The sequence below is a fragment of the Miniopterus schreibersii genome (assembly GCF_964146895.1).
Source record: "Miniopterus schreibersii genome assembly, chromosome: 18".
NCBI lineage: Eukaryota > Metazoa > Chordata > Mammalia > Chiroptera > Miniopteridae > Miniopterus > Miniopterus schreibersii.
In genome coordinates this window covers 1,975,801-1,995,149 of record NC_138121.1, presented here as the reverse complement: position 1 = coordinate 1,995,149, position 19,349 = coordinate 1,975,801, and the positions used below count along the sequence as shown (strand labels likewise).

At 56.3% G+C, this 19,349-nt stretch overlaps 3 protein-coding genes across 6 annotated transcripts; 2 read left to right on the top strand and 1 right to left on the bottom strand.

Annotated features, from left to right (window-relative positions):
• Positions 1-61: 61 nt before the first annotated feature.
• Positions 62-8,637, bottom strand: MBOAT7 (membrane bound acylglycerophosphatidylinositol O-acyltransferase MBOAT7). The gene is made up of 8 exons (XM_081120008.1): positions 8,284-8,637; positions 7,805-7,883; positions 7,577-7,706; positions 6,909-7,035; positions 5,268-5,427; positions 3,901-4,261; positions 1,956-2,132; positions 62-1,042 (listed from the first exon to the last, which is right to left on the bottom strand). Exons 2-8 carry the CDS (start codon positions 7,878-7,880, stop codon positions 655-657), a joined length of 1,419 nt encoding a protein of 472 aa, XP_080976134.1. The 5' UTR covers positions 7,881-7,883; positions 8,284-8,637; the 3' UTR covers positions 62-654.
• Positions 8,638-8,849: 212 nt separating this feature from the next.
• TSEN34 (tRNA splicing endonuclease subunit 34) lies at positions 8,850-12,948 on the top strand. Of its 4 annotated transcripts, none has more exons than XM_081120011.1 (5): positions 8,850-9,225; positions 9,929-10,175; positions 10,386-10,629; positions 10,764-11,021; positions 12,468-12,948. In XM_081120011.1, exons 2-5 carry the CDS (start codon positions 9,933-9,935, stop codon positions 12,653-12,655), a joined length of 933 nt encoding a protein of 310 aa, XP_080976137.1. In that variant the 5' UTR covers positions 8,850-9,225; positions 9,929-9,932; the 3' UTR covers positions 12,656-12,948. The 4 variants fall into 4 exon arrangements, with proteins under 4 accessions (XP_080976137.1, XP_080976135.1, XP_080976138.1 ...); XM_081120009.1 differs by having other exon boundaries at positions 12,426-12,948; XM_081120012.1 differs by lacking the exon at positions 8,850-9,225 and adding an exon at positions 9,354-9,653.
• A 1,863-nt stretch (positions 12,949-14,811) lies between these two features.
• Positions 14,812-19,312, top strand: RPS9 (ribosomal protein S9). The gene is made up of 5 exons (XM_081120207.1): positions 14,812-14,887; positions 15,163-15,284; positions 15,520-15,642; positions 17,860-18,046; positions 19,069-19,312. The coding sequence occupies exons 2-5, from the start codon at positions 15,188-15,190 to the stop codon at positions 19,244-19,246; spliced, it is 585 nt and encodes a 194-aa protein (XP_080976333.1). The 5' UTR covers positions 14,812-14,887; positions 15,163-15,187; the 3' UTR covers positions 19,247-19,312.
• The last annotated feature ends 37 nt before the right edge of the window (positions 19,313-19,349 follow it).

Genomic DNA, 19,349 nt, shown 5'->3' with positions numbered 1-19,349 from the left:
ACAGGGGGTTTGGAGGCCCAAGTCCCCCCACTCTGGTCTGTCACCCAGACACTCCACACAGTCTGTGTGCAGCACTTTATTGGGAGAGTCACACATTCTGATGCCGCCCTCTTAGGCCACAGGATGACAGGAGGGTAGCAGGGGCACTGGGATCCTGAGGTGGCTCCAGGGACGGTGCTCTCCAGGCCTGCTCACTTGTGCCTCAGTTTCCCCTTTGTGAAATGGAAGGTTATGTGCCCTCCCAGGCCTGAAACACTGGTGTGATGACAAAAAAGTAAAAAGCCACCAGGAACAGGCTCCCCACACCCTGTGCCTCCTCCCCCACTGTGGGGTGGAGAAGGGGACTTTGCCCCAAGGTCCCTGCTGTTCAGGGGCATCCAGCTCTCTAAAAACCTGAAAGCTCGGCAGGGACCAAGGGAGCCTTGTCTGGGCAGAGTCTGTGTTTTACAGGCAGGAAAGGCCTTGGGAGCCAGGGGGAGCTTGGGCTATGCTCTGTGCCAGGCAGGGTGCTGAGCAGAAGCGGGAACCCTCTCCAGGCCCCAGGCCCCAGGCCCCAAGCCCCAGCAAGGACTCTTTCTGGGAGAGGAGTGGCAGCCTGGTTCACAGAATTCCCAGGCAAAAGCTTGGCAGCTGCACCGAGGGAGAGTCGGCAGCTTACTCCTCCCGGAGCTTTTCCGGGGCAAGGCCGTCAGCCTGAGACGTGGCCTTCCGCCGGCTGTGGCTGCCCCCACCCAAAGCCAGCCCGAGGCCCAGGGCCACCAAGGCCAGGATGTGGATGCAGAAGTAGATGGAGGCCCAGTAGCGGAGGGTGTCACCCATGGAGAGCAGCACGAAGCCCATACACATGTAGTCATAGGCCCGCATCTTCAGGAACCAGTGTGCCCAGTCCCAGGCCTGCTGGCCACCTGGGCCCAGCCGCCACCTCAGTGCCGACTCCAGCCGGCCCTCAGCTGCCAGGCACAGCGGGATGGTCAGGAAGCTTAGGTAGTAGCCAGGGTGGAGGCCATGCCAGTAGGCACTCAGCAGCATGGTCCAGGCGCTCCTGCAGGAGAGAGGAAGGGAGGGCATCAGGACCCAGGACCCTGGCCCCCAGCCCTCCTCATAAATCAGATCATTCACCCAGGTAAGTCTACCTCCAGAACTCCCACTGTTCCCAGACAGTCAGTAGGAGCACCAGGGGAGTCTCCCCCATTGGCCAAGATGGTGTAGGGGGAAGTTCTTACACCCAGTGGTCAAAAGCTAGAAATATGGACAGGACCCCTGCATACCAAAAGCTAGAAATATAAATGTACAGGGCCCAATGAAGCACACCAAAAGCTAACAAGATAATTAGGTAGAAAAAAAAGTCCTTCCCTTCCTATCCCTATAACCATGTGCTTGAGTAGGAAGGGGAGATGGTCTTTGAGAGTCCACCATTCTCCAAGGTCCCTCAACACCTGAATAAACCTCCTTCCTTTTGCACCAGCACCTGCCTCACAAGTTTGGCTTTGGTTGTGAAAGGCAGCTGAACCTGCATATTTTTTGTGTTTTTTGGTTACACCACCACTAATGACTTCATTATGAGGAAGTTTTGTTGGGTATCCTGACTTCATCTGAATACCTGCTCAATCTTCACATCAACCTATGAAACAGGTAACAGCGTTACCCCCATGTATCAGAGGAAACAGAACTCACTGCTCAAGGTTTCTGAGTAATTGCTGGGGCTGAGATTCTGGAAAGTTTAGCTATTGAGCCCAGAGGACTCAGTGCAGTGCTTCTGTCCGCTGACTTTACAGAAGTAGAAACTGACAGGAAATAAGTCAACCCACAGTAATGCAATCAGCAGAAGCACAAGATATTCAGAAAACTACAACTCTCATGACCATCAGGAGTAAAGTCCCAGCCTGATAGCTTCAGGCTGCACTGCGGGCTGCTGGGAGATGTAGTTCTGTCCCGTCTAGGGCTGGCAGGCTCACCTGAGAACGTAGGAGCTGGTGGGCGCACTCTTGTAGACATACTGCGCCAGCCACCACTGCACCGTCATGTTCCAGTACCGCATGCCCTCCCGCACCCGCATGCAGAAGTCTGTGCGGTAGCAGTCGATGTTGCGGATGGTCTCATAGTCGTACTCCAGGGCAGCCGCCTCCTCCAGACTGGGGGGTGGAGGATGAGGGTGGGGGACAGACATGCAACTCAGCCAGGCCCCCTCCTGATGCCGACTACTGTCCCAGCCCCAATGCTAAGGAGGGGATCGCTGGCTAGGGCAACAGGGGAGGGTAGCCCAGAGGGAGCCTTTTTAGGGAAAGGTGGTGGTAGGGCACACAGTTCACCAACAGTGGGGTTCTCTTGGCAACGAGGCCTGAGAAAAAGCTTTGAAGGGATATGGTTGCTAGGCTAGGAGTCCTTAGCAACCTGACCCTTCACTGGTCTCCCATGCCAGGGAAAAGCCATTTCTCAGCAACCAAGCTCAGTGTATTGAGAGAAGCCACCAAGTGCTGTTCCCTCTGAGTTGTCAGACTGTGGTTGCTATGGAAGTAGCATCCTTAACAATGAGGTGGTCTGTGGTTGCTAGGGAGATGTTCTAGGCCTGGATGGTCTCTTTTGCTAGGGAAAGGGCATTCCTTAGCAACAAGATCTGAAATGTTTAGGTTTTGGAAAGAGCCTTTGGCTATTGGTCCTTATGATTGTTCAATAAGTGTTACCCCCAGCAATATGGTGGTTCCTGGGTTACTGGTGTCAACCCCCCCAGCAGGGGGGCATCCTTGGCCCACCTGAACGCCTGATGGCTTCTGATAATGGGAGGGCAGCCATCCACTCGGAGTGGGGCTAGCAGGGTTAGAGAAGCCTTCGGTTCCCGCCTGACATTTTCTGGGGGATGCCCTCTCCAGCAACTGGAGGTCGACCCATGGTTCTAAGGGCAATGGAAATAAATTTGTGTGGGGGTGCCACCTTCCCCACAGTGGAATGGCAGTTCGTGTCTACTAGGTGACGGCCTCATCCTATCAAGGAGTATTTCATAATTTACATCGACGAGGGGCCCCTCTAGCCCTGGCAGAGGCTGACTGCGGTTGCTAGGAAGAGAGGCAGTCCACTCCAGGTTGCTAGTGGCACCATTTCCCTAGCAACACTTCCTTAGCAACAAGAAAGCCTGTAGTTAGCAGTGGTGTGACTTACCTAGCAGTGAGGAGTTGGGGGGAGGGGAGGTAGCATTACTAGCAACAATGTCAATCCTTCGTTACCAGGGGTATGGGCTTCCTCAGTAAGATAGGTGGGTGACCTATGGTTGCTAGGAATGGTATCCCCTCTGCTAGAGGCCAGCACAGTCAGGGATGCCATTTTCTTAGGAACAAAGGACAACTGCAGGCTACGTGATGACATTCCACGGGAGGGGAATGCTGGCTCCTAGCAGCAAAGGGGTAATTTGGTGCCATTTTTATAGCAGCAAAGAATAACACTTCCGGGGGGGGGAAGGAGTGGACCATGGTTGCTTGGGAACCCTAGCAAACAGGGGTGGTCCAGTTGCTAGGGAAACGGTTCCCTACCAACACAGGGCAACCCATCACTGCCCAATGATGGCATCCTGAGCAACCAGGTACAGCCCGGGTTATTTGGGTGACACTCCCATGGCAACAGAGGGGCCGCACATGGTTGCTAGGATACCACCTTCCTCTTCCTAGCAACAGAGAGCAATTTGCCATCTCAAGGGGTGATAAGCGCTAGCAACAAGGGACAATCCCTAGGTATCAGAAGTGCTGTTCCCTAGGACAGGGGAAGGCGAGCTGAGGTGGCCCAGGGGCGACACTGCGCCAACAGGTGGTGGACCTGCCCCCTGCCCCCCGCTATCCTCCCTGCTAGGGGCAGGGCCAGCCCGTGGTGGTGGGGCCTGCCGGGTCTCGGGTCACCTCCCTCCCGCCGCCTGACCTGCTGGGGGGTGGGCATTGGAGGGTGGGGCCGCCCCCGGCCCGGGCTTTGGCGGCCACGGGGTAGGCCCCGAAGCCGGCGGCAATGCAGCCACACTCGGCCGCAATCCAGGCCACGTAGAAGCGCATGCGGAAGGCGAAGAAGACGGGGATCATGTAGAAGAGGCGGGCGGGCAGCGGGCGGGCGTAGAAGGCGTCCTCGCGCACGGCCTCCAGCGGGAAGAGGTGCGAGGAGAGCAGGAAGAGCAGCCCGAAGAGCGGCGCCGGCCAGGCGCGGCGCAGCAGGGGCCGCAGGCTGGGCACGGCGCCCGGGAACGGCTGCTCCAGCCAGTCCAGGTACGTGCGGTAGCGGAAGAACGGGCCTGCGGCGGGAGGGGCGGCGGCGCTCAGCCCTGGACCCAGGGCGACCCGGACCAGGGCAGGGCTGGAGTCGGAGGGGGCGAGGGCCGGGGCCGGAGGGGAAGGAGAGGCAGAGGCAGGGTGGGCGCGACAGACAAAGGACAAGGAGGCAGAGGGGAGGACAGGGGGCAGTTACAGAGGGACAAAGACCCAACGGGGAGGGGCACGGAGGCTCGGACACCAGTGGCATCAGACAGGCAGACAGAACCCAGGAGGACTCGGGTTTGTTCCCAGCACTAGGAAACCCCGCCAGCTGTTCCCGCAGGACGGGAGGAGTACCAGTCACCTTCCCAGGGACCCCTCAGCCGCTGAGAGGGAAGGGGACAGCAGAGGGACAATGATGGAAAATGGAGACTGTTTCGGGTAAGATGATGGCGGGCTTAGGGAGGGAGCAGTGGGGGTTAACAGAAGTGAAGGGTGTCAGCAGCCTGGCATGTCACCAAGGCCACACAGCGTGTGCTTTCTACAAGGTTTACAACAAGCAAAACCACACGGATAGAAAGTCCATTGGGGTTCCCAGGGACTGGGGTTGGAGGGAGGTTTGGGGGATGACAGCCGAAGGGTGCAGTGTTTCTTTCTGGGGTGACGGAACTGTTCTACAACTACGGGGTGGGGACGGTCGCACAGCTTCATGAATGCACTAACACTGGCGGTCTGGACGTGGTCATGAATGGGAAAAGATGTCAATTATAGCTCAAGAAAGTTGTCATAAAAAAGAAAACCTTGTAGGAGGTCGACATTTGTGACAAATATTTTCTGAAACTCTACAGTGTAGACTTTCCTCCTCTATCTCCTGTTTGGTCCCCAAAAGCTACAAGGAACCACAGGCTGAGAACAGTCTGTGTCTCCCCTGGAGGAGCCCGGGGGTCCGGTGGGAGGGTCAGACATAGGAGCTCACCCTCAGAGCAGCAGATGCTGGAATGGAGATGGGGAAGGAGGGAGAGGCAGGCCGGGAGCAGGCGCACTCACCTGTCATGATTCCCACGTAGCAGTAGCTGTAGCTGAGTGTCTCCATCAGGGAGGGGACGTCAGGCAGCAGTCCCAGGCTGGGCCCCTTGCTGAAGCCCAAGGCCATTTCCTTCCTCTGGGCCAGGTGCAGGTCCTGTACCTCACTAGCCAGACTCACCAGCTGGGAGGAAGGGAGTGGCCAGGGGACAAGTCAAACTCCAGGCTGCCTTACACCATCTCCCTGAAGCTACCCACCTGGGCAGCCAAGGGGTGCTGGGGTGCAGCCAGGAGCTGAGTTCTATGCCCTGGGAGTAGTAATGGCATCTTAGTGTCTCAACGGATGGCAGGCATTCCTGGGGGATCACTCCTGGGCCTGCCTGTCTTCTTTCTCTGTGTTCTCCTGTGGTCTGGGCCTTTCAATACCCCCCACCTTCACCTCATGACTCCTAAACTCTACCCTGGCTGGGACTTCTCTCCCCCAAACCTACCCATCAAGTTGCCTCTTACTGATGCTCAAATATCTACTGGGCACACGCACAGTGGAACCCGGTATTATCCACTCCCCAAACCAGATCTGCTTCTAGACTCTCCCCTCAGGCAATGGCACTGCCACCCAATGAATTGCTCAGGCCTGGAAACCTTCCTTTCTCCCCAGATCTATTCCCTCCGTTCTCTTGAGCTCTAGCCCTGAACCTTTTGTTTTGCCTCCACCACGGGGCTGGATATGCCTGGCCTGCCCCTCCAGGTGTGCTCTCTACCCTTCTCCGCACAGACCCGAGGCCGGCCCTGCAGAGTCTTCCAGCTCCCTCCTGTTAAGTCGACCCAGAACCCCAGGAGGAGATGGAGGAAGGCATGACAGGGGGCTGGGGCTTTATTCCCTTGTAAGACCACTTCGGGCTGGCATGACCTTGGGTAAATCTCAGGGTAGGTGCCTCTACACAAGCCTTCTCCTTCTGGGCTCTTCTGCCAGTCCCTCCTCTCTTCCCCTGGGGCCTCACCCCAGCTGCTGGTCCAGGATTCTTGCACTGTCCCTGTCTCTACCACGGCCTGCCCACCCCGCTGTAAGTAATAACTCCTCAAGTTACCCTAAATGTGGCTCTTCCTGTTGGGACTCAGACTGGCCGACCTTGTGTCCCCAGAGGCCGTTCCTCCAACTCTTCTAGCTAAGCATTGCCTGCCTGTCCTGCACCCCCATCCTGAGGAGATCCAGCTGGCTAGCGGGCATGACTGTTCTGCTCACTGCTCTGTCTGTCGCTGGAGCCCAGGGCACCATGGGAACTCACGACTTCTTGGTCTGGGATGGGGCCTGGGAATCTCTTTTCACCCATCTTCCCAGATGATTTAGAGCCAGACCTGGGTGTCCTGGTTTTGCGTCCTTGGATAAGTGTCTTCTTCCCAGAGCTGGCCTTCCTCTTTTGCAACATGACTTGCCCCACAGACGCCAGGAAGGCACGTAGGTGAGAGCACTTGGCTCAGCCTCGGCACCCACGCATGCATTATTCAAGATATCTTTTTACCCCAGGGAAGAGCTGAGGTGAAGCCCTGCCCCCGGGTGTGTGGGAGATAAAATCCCACCTTCCCTGTCCCTCACAGGAGTGGCGGGGAGGAGGAGGTGATGTTGGGGGGTTAACTGGCACAGGGGAGGGTGGAGGGTAGTCTGACCTTCAGTGTCAGCAGCAGCTGGACGGCATTGGTGAAGGGCGTGGGAGTGGGCAGGCCCAGCAGGCTGAGCGCTCGGAAGAACAGGAGGTAGGAGAAGGTCCAGGCTAGGGCCAGGGCGTGGCAGGAGCTGGGGCAGAGGTAGGAGGCGGTGGTGCTGGGCTCCCAGATCTGCCCTCCCCTGCCCCAGATTCTAGCTACAAGTCCTCCCCCACCTCCCCACCTTCAGAGACAGAAAATGGGGGGCCGGTGTGGGGGCAGAATGAGCAAGACTGACACAGCGGGAGAAGAGGCACAGCCATGTGCGAAAGCGCAGTTACAGAGAAGAGAAAACGAGAAGAGGTTAAGGGAGCTTCGGGCGAACACCCTTCCATTTGCTTTTTACTGGGAGGAAGGGGGAGAGAGGGAGGACAGGAGAGGGGATATGAGATGGATGGTGGCAGGCTCGGCAGACAAGTAATGGTCTCCTGCCTCCTGAATCCATCACGTGGACGTAGAGGAGCCAGGCAAACACGCAGGAACAAGACCCAGAAAGGCAGGAGAGGAAAAAACAGACAAACGACCCAAACAAGAGATGTCCACAGAGCAAGTGAGGCAGAAACCGAGGATGACTCAAAGAAGACACAGGTGGCTACCTCTCCCCCTCCATGCTCCCCCGGCCCCGTCCTCACCAGGGCTGGGCCTGAATGAGGGCCCAGGTCCCAAGGACAGTGATCAGAGAGTGCAGAGTGTGGGGGCCGCAGGTGAACAAGGTGAGCCCCAGGCCCACAGCTGCTGCCCCCCATCTCTTCAGCCCAGGTCCTGCAGAGAGAAGAGACAGCATAAGCCTGGAACCTTCCAGGGGTCCCCCCCCCCGCTGCCCCCTCCTTATTTTCCACTGGGGAGGGAACCTGACTCACCAGCTTTCTTAAAGAGGAAGCCGATGGGGATGGAGATAAGAAGAACCACTAGATACGTCCATTCTTCGGGCGACATGGTCTGGGGGAGGGGCAGGGGTTCACAGTGAGAACCCAGGAACCGCGAACCCCAGCCTCTCCTCCCCCGGGGGTTCAGGAATCTGCTCCTCGGTCCCCAGCCGTCGAGGGCCGCGCAGTGCTACCCTGGGCGCCTCTCCTTTGAGACATAAGAACCCGGACCGCCGGGCCCCTCCTCCTCGGAGCAGAGGATCCCACCCGTAGGCCCCCCTCTCCCCCTGGGAGAACCCAGGCCTCCGGAGCGCGCCCCCTCGGTCTCCAGGCGCCCCCTGCCTGCGACGCGCAGGCGGGCCCCCGGCCCCTCGGGCGGCGCGCAGCCAGGCGGTGGGGTCGGCGTCGGAGCCGCGGGCAGGCCCGCCGCCCCGCCCCAGGGCCCGCCGCGTCCCGGGCGCCCCCCGGCCCACCTCCGCACCGCCCGCCGGGCGCCAGGCGGCTGAGCAGTCCCGGCCCGCGGTCCACCCGCGCCGGCCCCGCCTCCCGGCCCGCGCGCCCCCGCCGGTCCGGAGCGCGGCCCCCGTCAGGCCAGCGCCGCGCTCTGAGGGAGCTGGCCGCCGGCGCCCCGAGCACGCGTCCGCGGCCGGACCTCGACCCCGGCCCTCCGAGCGCGAGCTCCCGGCGAGGCGGGGCTCAGTGCTGGGAACCAGGAGGGGCGCGAGCACGGGCCCCCGGGACGCGACGGCTCCGAGGAGGAGGCGGGCCTCCGGCTGAGTCTGGCGGCCGCCCGGAGGCGGGGCTGGGAGCGTCCGTGTTTTTCCGGAGAAAGTCGAGTACTTGAAGGTCTGTGTTCGGAAGTAGGCGGGGCCGAGAGCGCCGGACGGAGGTGGGCGGGGCTTCGGTGAGCCGGGTTGGGCGATAGGCGTGGTCTCACGGCAGGAGGGAGGCGGGGCCCAGGCTTAGGCCGCTGGCGAGACGCGGTGATAGGAACATTCGCAGGGGGCCGGGCGGATAGGGTCCCGAAGTGAATGGGCGGGGCCCCGGGTTGCGTCAGCCAAGGAGGGCGGGGCCAGGGTAGCGCGCGCAGGCCACGGAACGAAATCGGCGGAGGGGGCGGGCTCAGGGGGCGGGGCCAAGGTGCTCCACTTCAGGGGAAAGGCGGGGCTGCGGCCCTGCTGGGCGGGTCCCAGGCTTCCCGCTCTGCTGAGGTGGCGGCGTGACGAAATTGACACGGGGGCCTCGGCCGGTGGGGGGCGGTGGTGTGGAGGAAGCAGCGTGCGTTGCGCTACGTAGGGGGTGGCTCCGCCAGGACTGCGAGGTTGGTGCTCACGAGGTGACCAGTCGGCTCTATCGGAGGACGGAGCCACGTTCTGAAGGGGAGCGAGGAGGCGGACCACGCGCCCACGAGTGGGGTGAGCCTGCCCGAGCGGAAAAGGGACGGCGGGTGCCCAGGGGGCGGAGCCTCCGGCCGTGGGGTTCGGCCGTGGGGCGGGGACTCCCCAACGAGGGGAGCCCTGGCGGCAGGAAGGGGCGGGGCCTCGGACTTCCGGTTGACGGGAACCACTGACGCCCGAACTGCGAACTGCTTATATTCGGAAAGGGGCGTGGCTCTTCCTTCGGTCGACCCGAGAACTCCCGAACGCGGAACCGCTTCCGTTCGGAACGGGGCGGGAGCCTCGTGCTGTGGAGTCGGGCGTGGCCTTGGCCTCGGGAGGTCTCGGCGCCTGACGGAGACTCCCGAAGGGAGACGCGCGCTTTGATAGAGGACGGTGCAAACGGGCCTCTCCAAGGGGGCGTGGCTCCGCTCGGAGGCTTGTCTCGGAGGCGCGAGGGCGTGTTGGTGGGTGCGGCGGTGCAGGCCCAGGCCCGAAGGACCACTCGGCTACGGGCGGGGCCTCCTCTCGGGCGTCCCCGCGGCCCGGTGGGACCGCCAGGGGGCGGAGCCCGGCGCCAAGGGGCGGGGCCCAGTGGCCCTCTGGCTGGGCAGGTGGCGAAAAGCGGCGCGACGGAGGCTCCGCCCCTTGAGGCCCAGGGGCGGCGCTTCGCCGGGACCCCCGAGGTGGTGGGAGCGCTCTGGGCGCGCTGTCCGTGACCTTGGCGCCCCCGCTCCCGCAGGAGGATGCTGGTGGTGGAGGTGGCGAACGGCCGCTCCCTGGTCTGGGGGGCCGAGGCGGTGCAGGCGCTGCGGGAGCGCCTGGGAGTAGGGGGCCGCACGGTGGGCGCCCTGCCCCGCGGGCCCCGCCAGAACTCGCGCCTGGGCCTCCCGCTGCTGCTGATGCCCGAGGAGGCGCGGCTCCTGGCCGAGATCGGCGCCGTGACCCTGGTCAGCGCCCCGCGCCCGGATCCCCGCCAACACAGCCTGGTAAGGGGGCGGGCTGGGGGCGGGAACTCCCTGGACCTGCGGGAGAAGAGGCGTCTCTGAGCCCTGGATTCTGGGATAATGTGGAAGTGGGACACTTGGGATCTCCGGGTTTGGGTCCCGAGGTTGGGAAGGGTCAGGGAGTCAGGACTCCTGGCTTCCTAGGGGAGGGCATACCTGGATCCTGAGGTTCCAGCTAAGTTGACTTCTCAGGCTCTGGCATCCTTCAAGCGCCAGCAAGAGCAAGGCTTCCAGGAGCAAAGCGCCCTGGCCGCTGAGGCCCGTGAGACCCGTCGTCAGGAGCTCCTAGAGAAGATTGCAGAGGGCCAGGCTGCCAAGAAGCAGAAGCTGGAACAGGATTCAGGGACCAGCGAGAGCCAAGAGGCCATTGAGAACCAAGCAGCTGGAGAGAATGAGGCCAATGCTAACCAGGCTTCTGGAGAGCAGGAGGAAGCAGGTGAGCAAGGTGGGAGTTGGAGTCCAGGGGCCAGGGGAAGGAGCAGAGATCTTTGGGGAATTTTGGCTGGGACTCTAGGGCTTGGGTATCCCTTGGGGATGGATTCACTAAACTCTTGGGTTTACCTCCCCCAGATTCTTCCTCTTCCCAACCAGGGCCTTCAGATGGGGTGGCCCCCTTGCCGAGGTCTGCTCTGCTGGTCCAGCTAGCCACTGCTAGGCCTCGACCCATCAAGGCTAGGCCCCTGGACTGGCGTGTCCAGTCCAAGGACTGGCCCCATGCTGGCCGTCCAGCCCATGAGCTGCGCTACAGCATCTACAGAGACCTGTGGGAGCGAGGTTTCTTCCTTAGTGCTGCTGGCAAGTTCGGGGGTGACTTCCTGGTCTATCCTGGTAAGTTTGGGTCGGGACCTCTAGTTGCTGCCCCTTTCTTCACAATCCCACCACATTCTGCATTTTTCCATTTTGTCTCATTTTCTCACTGTCAGAAACACATGGAAGGACAGGAAACACTTGGGAACCCAAGCTTATTTGGAGGGCAGTGTAGTAAATTTTATTAACACTTATTTCCATCTAGAAGTTTCACTAAGAAATACTTAGATATGTATACCAAACATAGAAATAGTCATTGCAGGATTCCTTATAGTATTTGAAAGTTAGATAACAACCAGAATGATGATTAATGGGTTAGTGGTTAAACATCACTGTTAGCTGTCAGAGAAACACCATTGATTGAGGTCAGATTGATATAGATCCATGTACATTTATTTAAAAAGTGACCAAAGGGGGAAAAAAGGATAGCTTGTAGAAAATGTGTATAGTACAAAGTAAGTCATATTTTATATTGTTATGTAGTTATATACACATTATTTAAGTAGCCTTAAAATTGTGGCTCTAGAGAAAGAATATGAAAACCTAGAATAAAATGGAGTACTAAGTAGACTAAGAGAATCCTATCAAGAAAGTAGAAAAAGGCATGAAAGGATGTACTCCAGCCCAACTACAATGGTTACCTCTGGAAGGGAATTTGCATCAGGTGTAGGTAAAGGGACTTTTGATGAATTAGTTAATTTTTGAATTTATAGTAATGGTGCCTTTATTGCATAACTAAAAGGTTAAAAAAATAAGGCCCTGACTGTGTAGCTCAGTTGGTTAGAGCATAGTCCAAGGTTTCAAATTCGATCCCCAGTCAGGGCACATACAAGAATCAACCAGTGATTCATAAGTAAGTGGGACAAACGAATTGATGTTTCTCTCTCCCTTCCTCTCTCTCAAAATCAGTATCAATAAATAGAAAAATGAAAATAAATAAAAGGTTAAAAAAATCTGCAGAAAATCATCTGTGAAAAGGTAGAACTACCTCGTAGTCAGAGCTTAGCTACTGACTGGAGACTGTCCACTAAGTCTTCTGCAGATGAGGCAAGAGTCTTAGCACTGGGTGATGTATATAGGTAGATTTTAGTGCCACTGTGCTTCTATACTTCTCGAGAAAAATTTCGAGAAGATGAATATCTGGGTCTAAGGGTATCTGTTGTTGTTTTTTAATTGATTTTAGAGAGAAGAAGGGAGGGAGGGAGAGAAAAAGAGAGAGAGAAACATCAATGTGAGAGAGAAACATCGATTGCCTGCTTTCCTCATGTGCCCCGATGGGGGATCGAACTGGCCACCTTTTGGTGTATTGGACGATGCTTCAACCAACCAAGCCACACTGGCAGGGCTAAGGGTATCTGTTTTAAAAGTACAGTAATTGCTAAAATGATCCCGTCTCTTATCTGTGGGCATCCCATTGTCTTACAGCCTGTGCCAATGGAAACTGCTGCATGTCTTTTCCTCACCCAGGTGACCCGCTCCGTTTCCATGCCCACTACATTGCCCAGTGCTGGGCTCCTGGGGATCCCATCCCACTCCAGGACCTGGTTTCTGCTGGCCGCCTTGGAACCAGTGTCAGAAAAACACTGCTCCTCTGTTCTCCACAGCCTGATGGTAAGGTGGTCTACACCTCCCTGCAGTGGGCCAGCCTGCAGTGAACTCCAGAGACTTACGGGGTGTGGCTACGTCTGTGGCAAGAACCTTTCTAGATAGTCCCAAGTTCATCTCTGCGTGGGAGGCTAGAACACCTTCCTACCTCTCCCTACCGTTAGTTTTTGATTCCAGGTTTATAAACACTACATCCTTATATCCCTTCCTGTTTCAAAGCACTTATTGGCCATGTTATTGTAGTTAACTACTTCCAAACTGTGAGCTTCTTGAGAGTGAGGACTGGGGTTGATTCATCTCTATTTTCTACAGGGCTTAGGTCTCAATAAACTTGTTGAATAAATATGGAGTTTGTGATTTGAATCCTTAGGACAGTCCTAGGAAGTGTGGCCATTTGCATCTGCTTTTACAGATGAGGAAAAGTCTGGAGGAGGGGAAATGACTTGCCCAAGTTCACACAGCTAGTAAGTAGCAGGGCTGGGATTTAAAACCTGGTCTTTCTGACTCTGAACAAAGCCTGAGCTATTCCCACCGTGCTAAACTTCCTTTTGAAAAGATTTTAATGGAACATTTCAGATACATTTGTAAATAAAAATAAAGCATGAAGAGAAGAAGGGGCTGAGTGTTGCTGCTTGGAGTGGGGAGGGTAATGTCAGAAAGCACTCTTGGGCCTCTGGAAACTGGTGGGGTAGTTTTTCTTGGCCCGACAGGTATTTATTAAGTGTTTGAGAATTATTTTTTGTACCTTACATTTATATTCTAGATCCTTTTTTTATATGTATGTCATATTCCACAATTTTTTACAAAAGCTGAAACACATAGGTATAAAATATGTGTCTGCCTTTCTGCTTAAATTACTAGAATGTTATCAGTACTGACTTCCAATATTTATACATATATGGAAATAATATGTAGTCTTGTTTTATCACATATATCTTATGACTGTAATACACTCATGCAGTAAAAATTCTGGGCCTGAAAGTTTCTACCTCTATTTCCTCAGTTTCTACCCCCAACTCCTTTCTTTCTTACTGTCTTGGTAAAACAACTTAGCTGATTTTGGATTTGGCAATGACATTTTAATGCAACACCAAAGGCACGATCCATGAAAGAAAGAATGATGAGATGGACTTCATTAAGACGAAAAACTCTGAGAAAATATTGCAAAAGACACATCTGATGGAGGACTGTTGTCCAAGATATACAAAGAACTCTTAAAACCCAACAGTAAGAAAACGTGGGCCCAGCCGGGCGTGGCTCAGCAGTTGAGCATGGATCTAGGATCCAGGAGCTGGGGTTCGATTCCCACTCAGGGCACATGCCGGGGTTGCGGGCTGCAGCCGATCAATGATCCCTCATCATTGATGTTTCTCTCTCTCTGTTCCTCTCTCTGAAATCAATCAAGATATATTTAAAAAACAAAAACAAAACGTGGTTAAACAGTGGGCCCACAACCGTGACACTTCATGAAAGACAGAAATGGCAAGTAAGCGTATTTAAACTTGTCCCGCATCCCGTAGTCCCGGGCATGCAAATTAGCAGCGGGGAAGCGCCGCGCGCCGCCTGGGGCGCCCCAACCGTGCCGGCGGCGCGGAGCAGGCTGCAGGGGTGCCCATGCCACAGCCAGTTGGGAAGGCAGTTTGGCCGGATTTCTACCCGGCTCGTCCCCCGCCCTTGCCTGCAAAAGCCGAGGGAGGCCAACGGGGAGTCCTGCCCGAATGGGGAGCGGGGCTGTGTCCCCTCGGCCGGGCGCCCACCCGCGACCCCGCGCTTCGGCGTTCACTCCTCGGGGGAGCGCCGGCTCGGAAGGGCAGGCGGGCGGCTGGCTGTGCTCGCGGCGACGCCATTCTGATGGGAAACACGAAGCCGTCGTCACTCACGGAACCCAAGAGCTGCTTCTGGCAGGGGCTGTGAGTCCGCGAAGCTCCAGCCCCCGAGGGGGTCTTTTCAGAGAGGGGAGCCGGCGGCGGTCTAGCGAGGGTGGCGGTAACGTCTCCAGCAGCGCGCCCGACTCCGAGGGTGGCCGGCTGGACGTAGGCCCCGCCCCGGGCCCACCTGTCGGGTCGCGGGTGCCCCGGCTCCCAGTCAGGCCGCGAGAAACCCGCCTCGACTTACTACAGCTGCGCGCGCCCAGCCTCTGGTCTCCACAGCGCGCCAACGTCTCTTCTGATTGGTGCAGGCGTGCGCCGCGCGTGATGACGTAACCGGGAGGCGGTGTTGCTATAAAAGCGCGGCGGTTGCGCGTGCGCTCCTCTTTCTCAGTCGCCCGGCGCTGCGCTCAGGTGAGCTGGGTTGGCGTGCTTTCCAGTCCGCGTGCGGGTTGTAAGGCCGCGCGGGCCTTCTGAACTCGGATAGACTCGGTGACGAGGTTGGGCGGGGGTGGGTGGGGTGACGGTGGTTGGACAGGACGGCTACGCGTTTGTGGAGTGGTGCGCGTTACGGAAGCTTTAGGGAAGGTTCTCGCGAGATCTGCTCTGGGGTCCACGGGATTCTAGCGTAGTTGTGGGACCGCGCGGGCGCCGCCTGCGTTCCTCACGCTCGGCTTTCTCCTGCGCAGGCGCACACGGACGAGCTCAGCCGATATGCCGGTGGCCCGGAGCTGGGTTTGTCGCAAGACGTATGTGACCCCGCGGAGACCCTTCGAGAAATCCCGCCTCGACCAAGAGCTGAAGCTGATAGGTGAGCGGCCACGGCAGGGTTTCGGCTTCCGGGGGCTGGGGAAGGCGAGCGCGTGAGTGAGGCCGGCCACGTGCTCGAGCTGTTCTAGTTTTGCGCTGTCCCCCTCCCTCTTTAAGAACTGTTTATGGTTTAGGAAGAGTTTTGTGTATTCCGAAGCCACCAATCCCGCTTTTGCACTAACAGTGGGACAGCCTGTTCGCCCGTCAACCCTCCCCCCCCCTTTTTTTTTTTGCAGGAGAGTATGGGCTCCGGAACAAACGTGAGGTCTGGAGGGTCAAATTTACCCTGGCTAAGATCCGCAAGGCTGCCCGTGAGCTGCTGACGCTGGACGAGAAAGACCAACGGCGTCTGTTTGAAGGTGTGTACGGGAGCCCACAGGAGAGCCATGAGGTGCGGGGCCGCTGTGGTTTTTCTAGGCCTGCTGGCCCAGTGATGAGCGGTGTTAAACTGAACAAGCGGAGCCAGCGTTTTAACTTGGTGTTTAATGGGAATCGTGGGGAAGGTAGGAAAAGTGGGTCTGGATTCAAATTCCTGCATGTGTGTGACTTTGTTTTACTCAAACATTGGAGCTTAATTTACTGTTTACTAGAACTAACAATACCGACCAAGCTGGGGCGCCTGGCTGTAGCTGTATAATGTAACAAAGTGGTTCTGCTGGTGGTAGGAGTAGACACTGAAGTTTCGGAAACGTCTTTGGGGAGGGGGCTTGGCTGTGTCCATTTACCTGCTTAAATAGGGTGGTCAAGGACATTTAGGTGACATTTAGCAAAGGCCTGAACAAGAGAGGACTTGTGGATGTCACGGGGAAGAACATTTAGACTCTTGCATTAGGTCTTAATTTTTTACTTTGAGATGGGAAGTTAATGGAAGATTGACATGATCACACTCAAGTTTTTATTAGTACTTCTCAGGTTGTAAGATGACAGTGATATTAAAATACCTTATATTTTATAGGAACTGGCTAAGTGCTTTTTTTCTAAGGATTTCGTATATGTTATTTAACCTGTACGGCAGCCTTGTAGGGAGTGGCTAGTGCTGTTTCTCTTACAGATGAACAAATGATGAGAGAGGCCTCCCTTTGACAGTCTCGTGCAAGTCCCACAATCCCCTCCCTGATGGATGTTGGAGGTTGGGTGGGACTTGATCCCAGAGGTTGTAGGGAGCGGGTCATAGCTGTTCCTTTAAAAAAAAAAAAAAAAGTGTATTTATTGATTTCAGAGAGTGGAAGGAGAGGAGAGGGAGAGATAGAAACATTAATGATGAGAGAGTCATTGATCTTGATCGGCTGCCCCCTGCACGCCCCCTACTGGGAACTGAGCCAGTAACCTGGGCACGTGCCCTGACTGGGACTCGAACGTTGATCTCCTGTATCATAGGTTGATGCTCAACTGCTGAGCCACGCCGGCTGGGTGACACAGCTGTTTCTGGTGTCAGGACTCAGAGCTAGTCACAGTGAAACTTACTCGTCTGTGGTTAGATGAGGCATGTGGCACAGGGATGATACGTGGTCTGCAGGTATCCAAGGATTGTGGTTTTCCAGGGCAGAAATGGAACCTTCAAGGGGAAGTCAGCACCTTCACTTTCTAGTAAATGAAGCCATTTAGCCACAGGAAAGGGAGGGGGAGCCTGGGAGCTCTGCCACTGGAGGTGGTCCTCACTGGAATAGCCCCACCTTATTTCAGATCCAACCTTTCCCGCTAGGGTGTGTGACTTCGGGCAAGACGCTTCCCTGACTGTCATCTGTTAAAAAGACTAACTCTTAAGCAGCCAACATTTAGGTGGTTCATTCAGGCACTGACCAGTGTAAACTCCACGCGCATAACAGCTTAAGGACAGGTATATATCTGTTTCAGATCAGAAACTAAGGCACTTCAGTGCTTGCTTGGCACCTTAATGACAAGGGCCCCTTTGGCACTGAAGTGCCCACAAAGTCAGCTTTCCTTCACGCTTTCCTGGATGGTGAGGAAGCATCCAGTAAATGTAGGTCCATTGTTTCTGGAGCTTGCTTGAGTTTTGTTTTGCTATAACAAAAGATGCTAAGAGCCACTTAGAAAGTGAAACTAATCCTTTGTAAGGACAAAAGTTTGGGGCTTTTACCTCAGTGTCAAGGTAATAATTAGCTGTAAGCCTGTGCTGTGAAACTGGCAGGACTTTCTAACTCCAGAACATTAGCTCTTACCCCTGTGCTCTGTCATGGGAGTTGTACATAGTGTGATGACAGCAGCTTTTAGTCTTGCAGGTGAATGCTGAGCCCATTACAGGCATTTTCTCTTTATTTTTTTCCTGACAACTCTGAGGAAGGCTGTCTTTTTCTAGATGAGAACACAGCTGTATGTAGTCACCTGCCCTCCCTATTGAGATGGATATAGCATAGGAACCTGCCTTAGGGTTGCGTGAAGGTCACGAGCCACACAGTGGCTGGTGCATTGAGTCCTATGTCAGCATTAGCTAGTACGTCCACCTATGTACTACCATCTTGATCAGTAGGATGTGGAGCTGTTGAGGTGGGGGACTTGAACCCATAAAGTGTGGGGTCAGCCAGAACCCTGGCTCATGCTTCCTTCCTCCTCGCCAGGCAATGCCCTGCTGCGGCGCCTTGTCCGCATTGGTGTGCTGGACGAAGGCAAGATGAAACTGGATTACATCCTGGGCCTGAAGATTGAGGATTTCTTGGAGAGGCGCCTGCAGACCCAGGTCTTCAAGCTGGGCTTGGCCAAGTCCATCCACCATGCGCGCGTGCTAATCCGCCAGCGTCACATCAGGTACCACCTCTGCCAGGCTCCCTGAAGCACCACAGTACCTTCTGAAGGTTGCTCTCACTAAGCCTATTCCTGTCTCCTGTGCAGCTCTTGGAGGTGACAAAGGTGTGAGCTTACCTTGAGGGTATAGATTGAACCCTACAAACAGCTCGTGGGGAGCTACCTTACCTCCCCTCATAGCCCAGCGCAAGGGTCACTGCGGCTTGAGCCGTACACCTTGTGAAGTCCTCTGCCAGGCATCGGGCAGCTGGACAGGTAACAGCTATGGTGTCCCCCAGTTGAGAGAGAGAAGTCATTGGGCCTCAGCTGGCTTGGGTGGGTTCTGCCGTCTCTAGGTCCCACTTGTGAAGTCATTCCAGACTCTGATCCTCTTGCATTCTTGCACTGTGGGCGTTAACCTGGCAAGTTGACCACAGTCCAGGGTCTGATGTGGCACAGGTGCTGGCTCAGGGTGGCAGCTGGTGCAGTGGAGACCAGTCAGGGCCAGTGGGTCGTCTTCTGGGTGTTGGTTGTCCTTTCTGTAAATCGGGCACCGTTTGGTGGGAGCTGTGCAGTATGTGGGCAGGATGTTTGCTTGCGGAATTGCTGCCTCAGCCCTTCCCTAGCCCTGTGGCCCATGGGCAAGAGCCTCAGTCACATTTCATGTTGGAAATAACTTCATAGAACCAACTGTAGCCTTGGGCTGCTGCTTCCAGGACAGAGGAGCTGCAGGATAAGGAAGCTCAGTGTCTGGCACAGTCAGGGTATTTGGAAGTCAGGCTTTAGGTTTATGCTCTGCCACCTCATTCACCCTGTGGTCTTGTGTGATTACTTCTGAGTCTCCCTCCCCTCTGAAATGAGACGCTTGTCTCAGAGTATCTGTACGGATTAGATGGGGCCGAGGCCCTGAGATCAGGAGGCACTGCTGCCTTAGCTGTGAGCACAGCTATAGCGCCGAACCTGTCAGCTGCGAGCACAGGCAAGGGGAGCAGTGCCTTGTCCGGGCTGGGGCCCTACTCCCTCTTGACCTGCCATCCCCCCTCCAGGGTCCGCAAGCAGGTGGTGAACATCCCGTCCTTCATTGTCCGGCTAGACTCTCAGAAGCACATCGACTTCTCTCTCCGGTCCCCGTATGGGGGTGGCCGTCCAGGCCGAGTGAAGAGGAAGAACGCCAAGAAGGGCCAGGGCGGGGCTGGGGCTGGGGACGACGAGGAGGAGGATTAGCCCCCTCGCCCCGCACTTAGCAGTGTCCAGTTTTCCAGTCAGATAATAAAACACATCAATACCTTGCAGCTGGTCTTTATTGCTCCGTCTCCCTCCCTCCCTG

Coding starts and splice junctions, on each gene's coding strand:
- MBOAT7 (XM_081120008.1), bottom strand. CDS start 7,880: ATGTCGCCCGAAGAATGGACGTATCTAGTGGTTCTTCTTATCTCCATC. Junction 7,036..7,576: donor CTCATTCAGGCCCAGCCCTG/GTGAGGACGGGG, acceptor CCTCTGCCCCAG/CTCCTGCCACGCCCTGGCCC. Junction 1,043..1,955: donor ACCAGCTCCTACGTTCTCAG/GTGAGCCTGCCA, acceptor TCTCTCCTGCAG/GAGCGCCTGGACCATGCTGC.
- RPS9 (XM_081120207.1), top strand. CDS start 15,188: ATGCCGGTGGCCCGGAGCTGGGTTTGTCGCAAGACGTATGTGACCCCG. Junction 15,285..15,519: donor CCAAGAGCTGAAGCTGATAG/GTGAGCGGCCAC, acceptor TTTTTTTTGCAG/GAGAGTATGGGCTCCGGAAC. Junction 15,643..17,859: donor CCAACGGCGTCTGTTTGAAG/GTGTGTACGGGA, acceptor CCTCCTCGCCAG/GCAATGCCCTGCTGCGGCGC.
- TSEN34 (XM_081120009.1), top strand. CDS start 9,933: ATGCTGGTGGTGGAGGTGGCGAACGGCCGCTCCCTGGTCTGGGGGGCC. Junction 10,630..10,763: donor TGGAGAGCAGGAGGAAGCAG/GTGAGCAAGGTG, acceptor TACCTCCCCCAG/ATTCTTCCTCTTCCCAACCA. Junction 11,022..12,425: donor TGACTTCCTGGTCTATCCTG/GTAAGTTTGGGT, acceptor ATTGTCTTACAG/CCTGTGCCAATGGAAACTGC.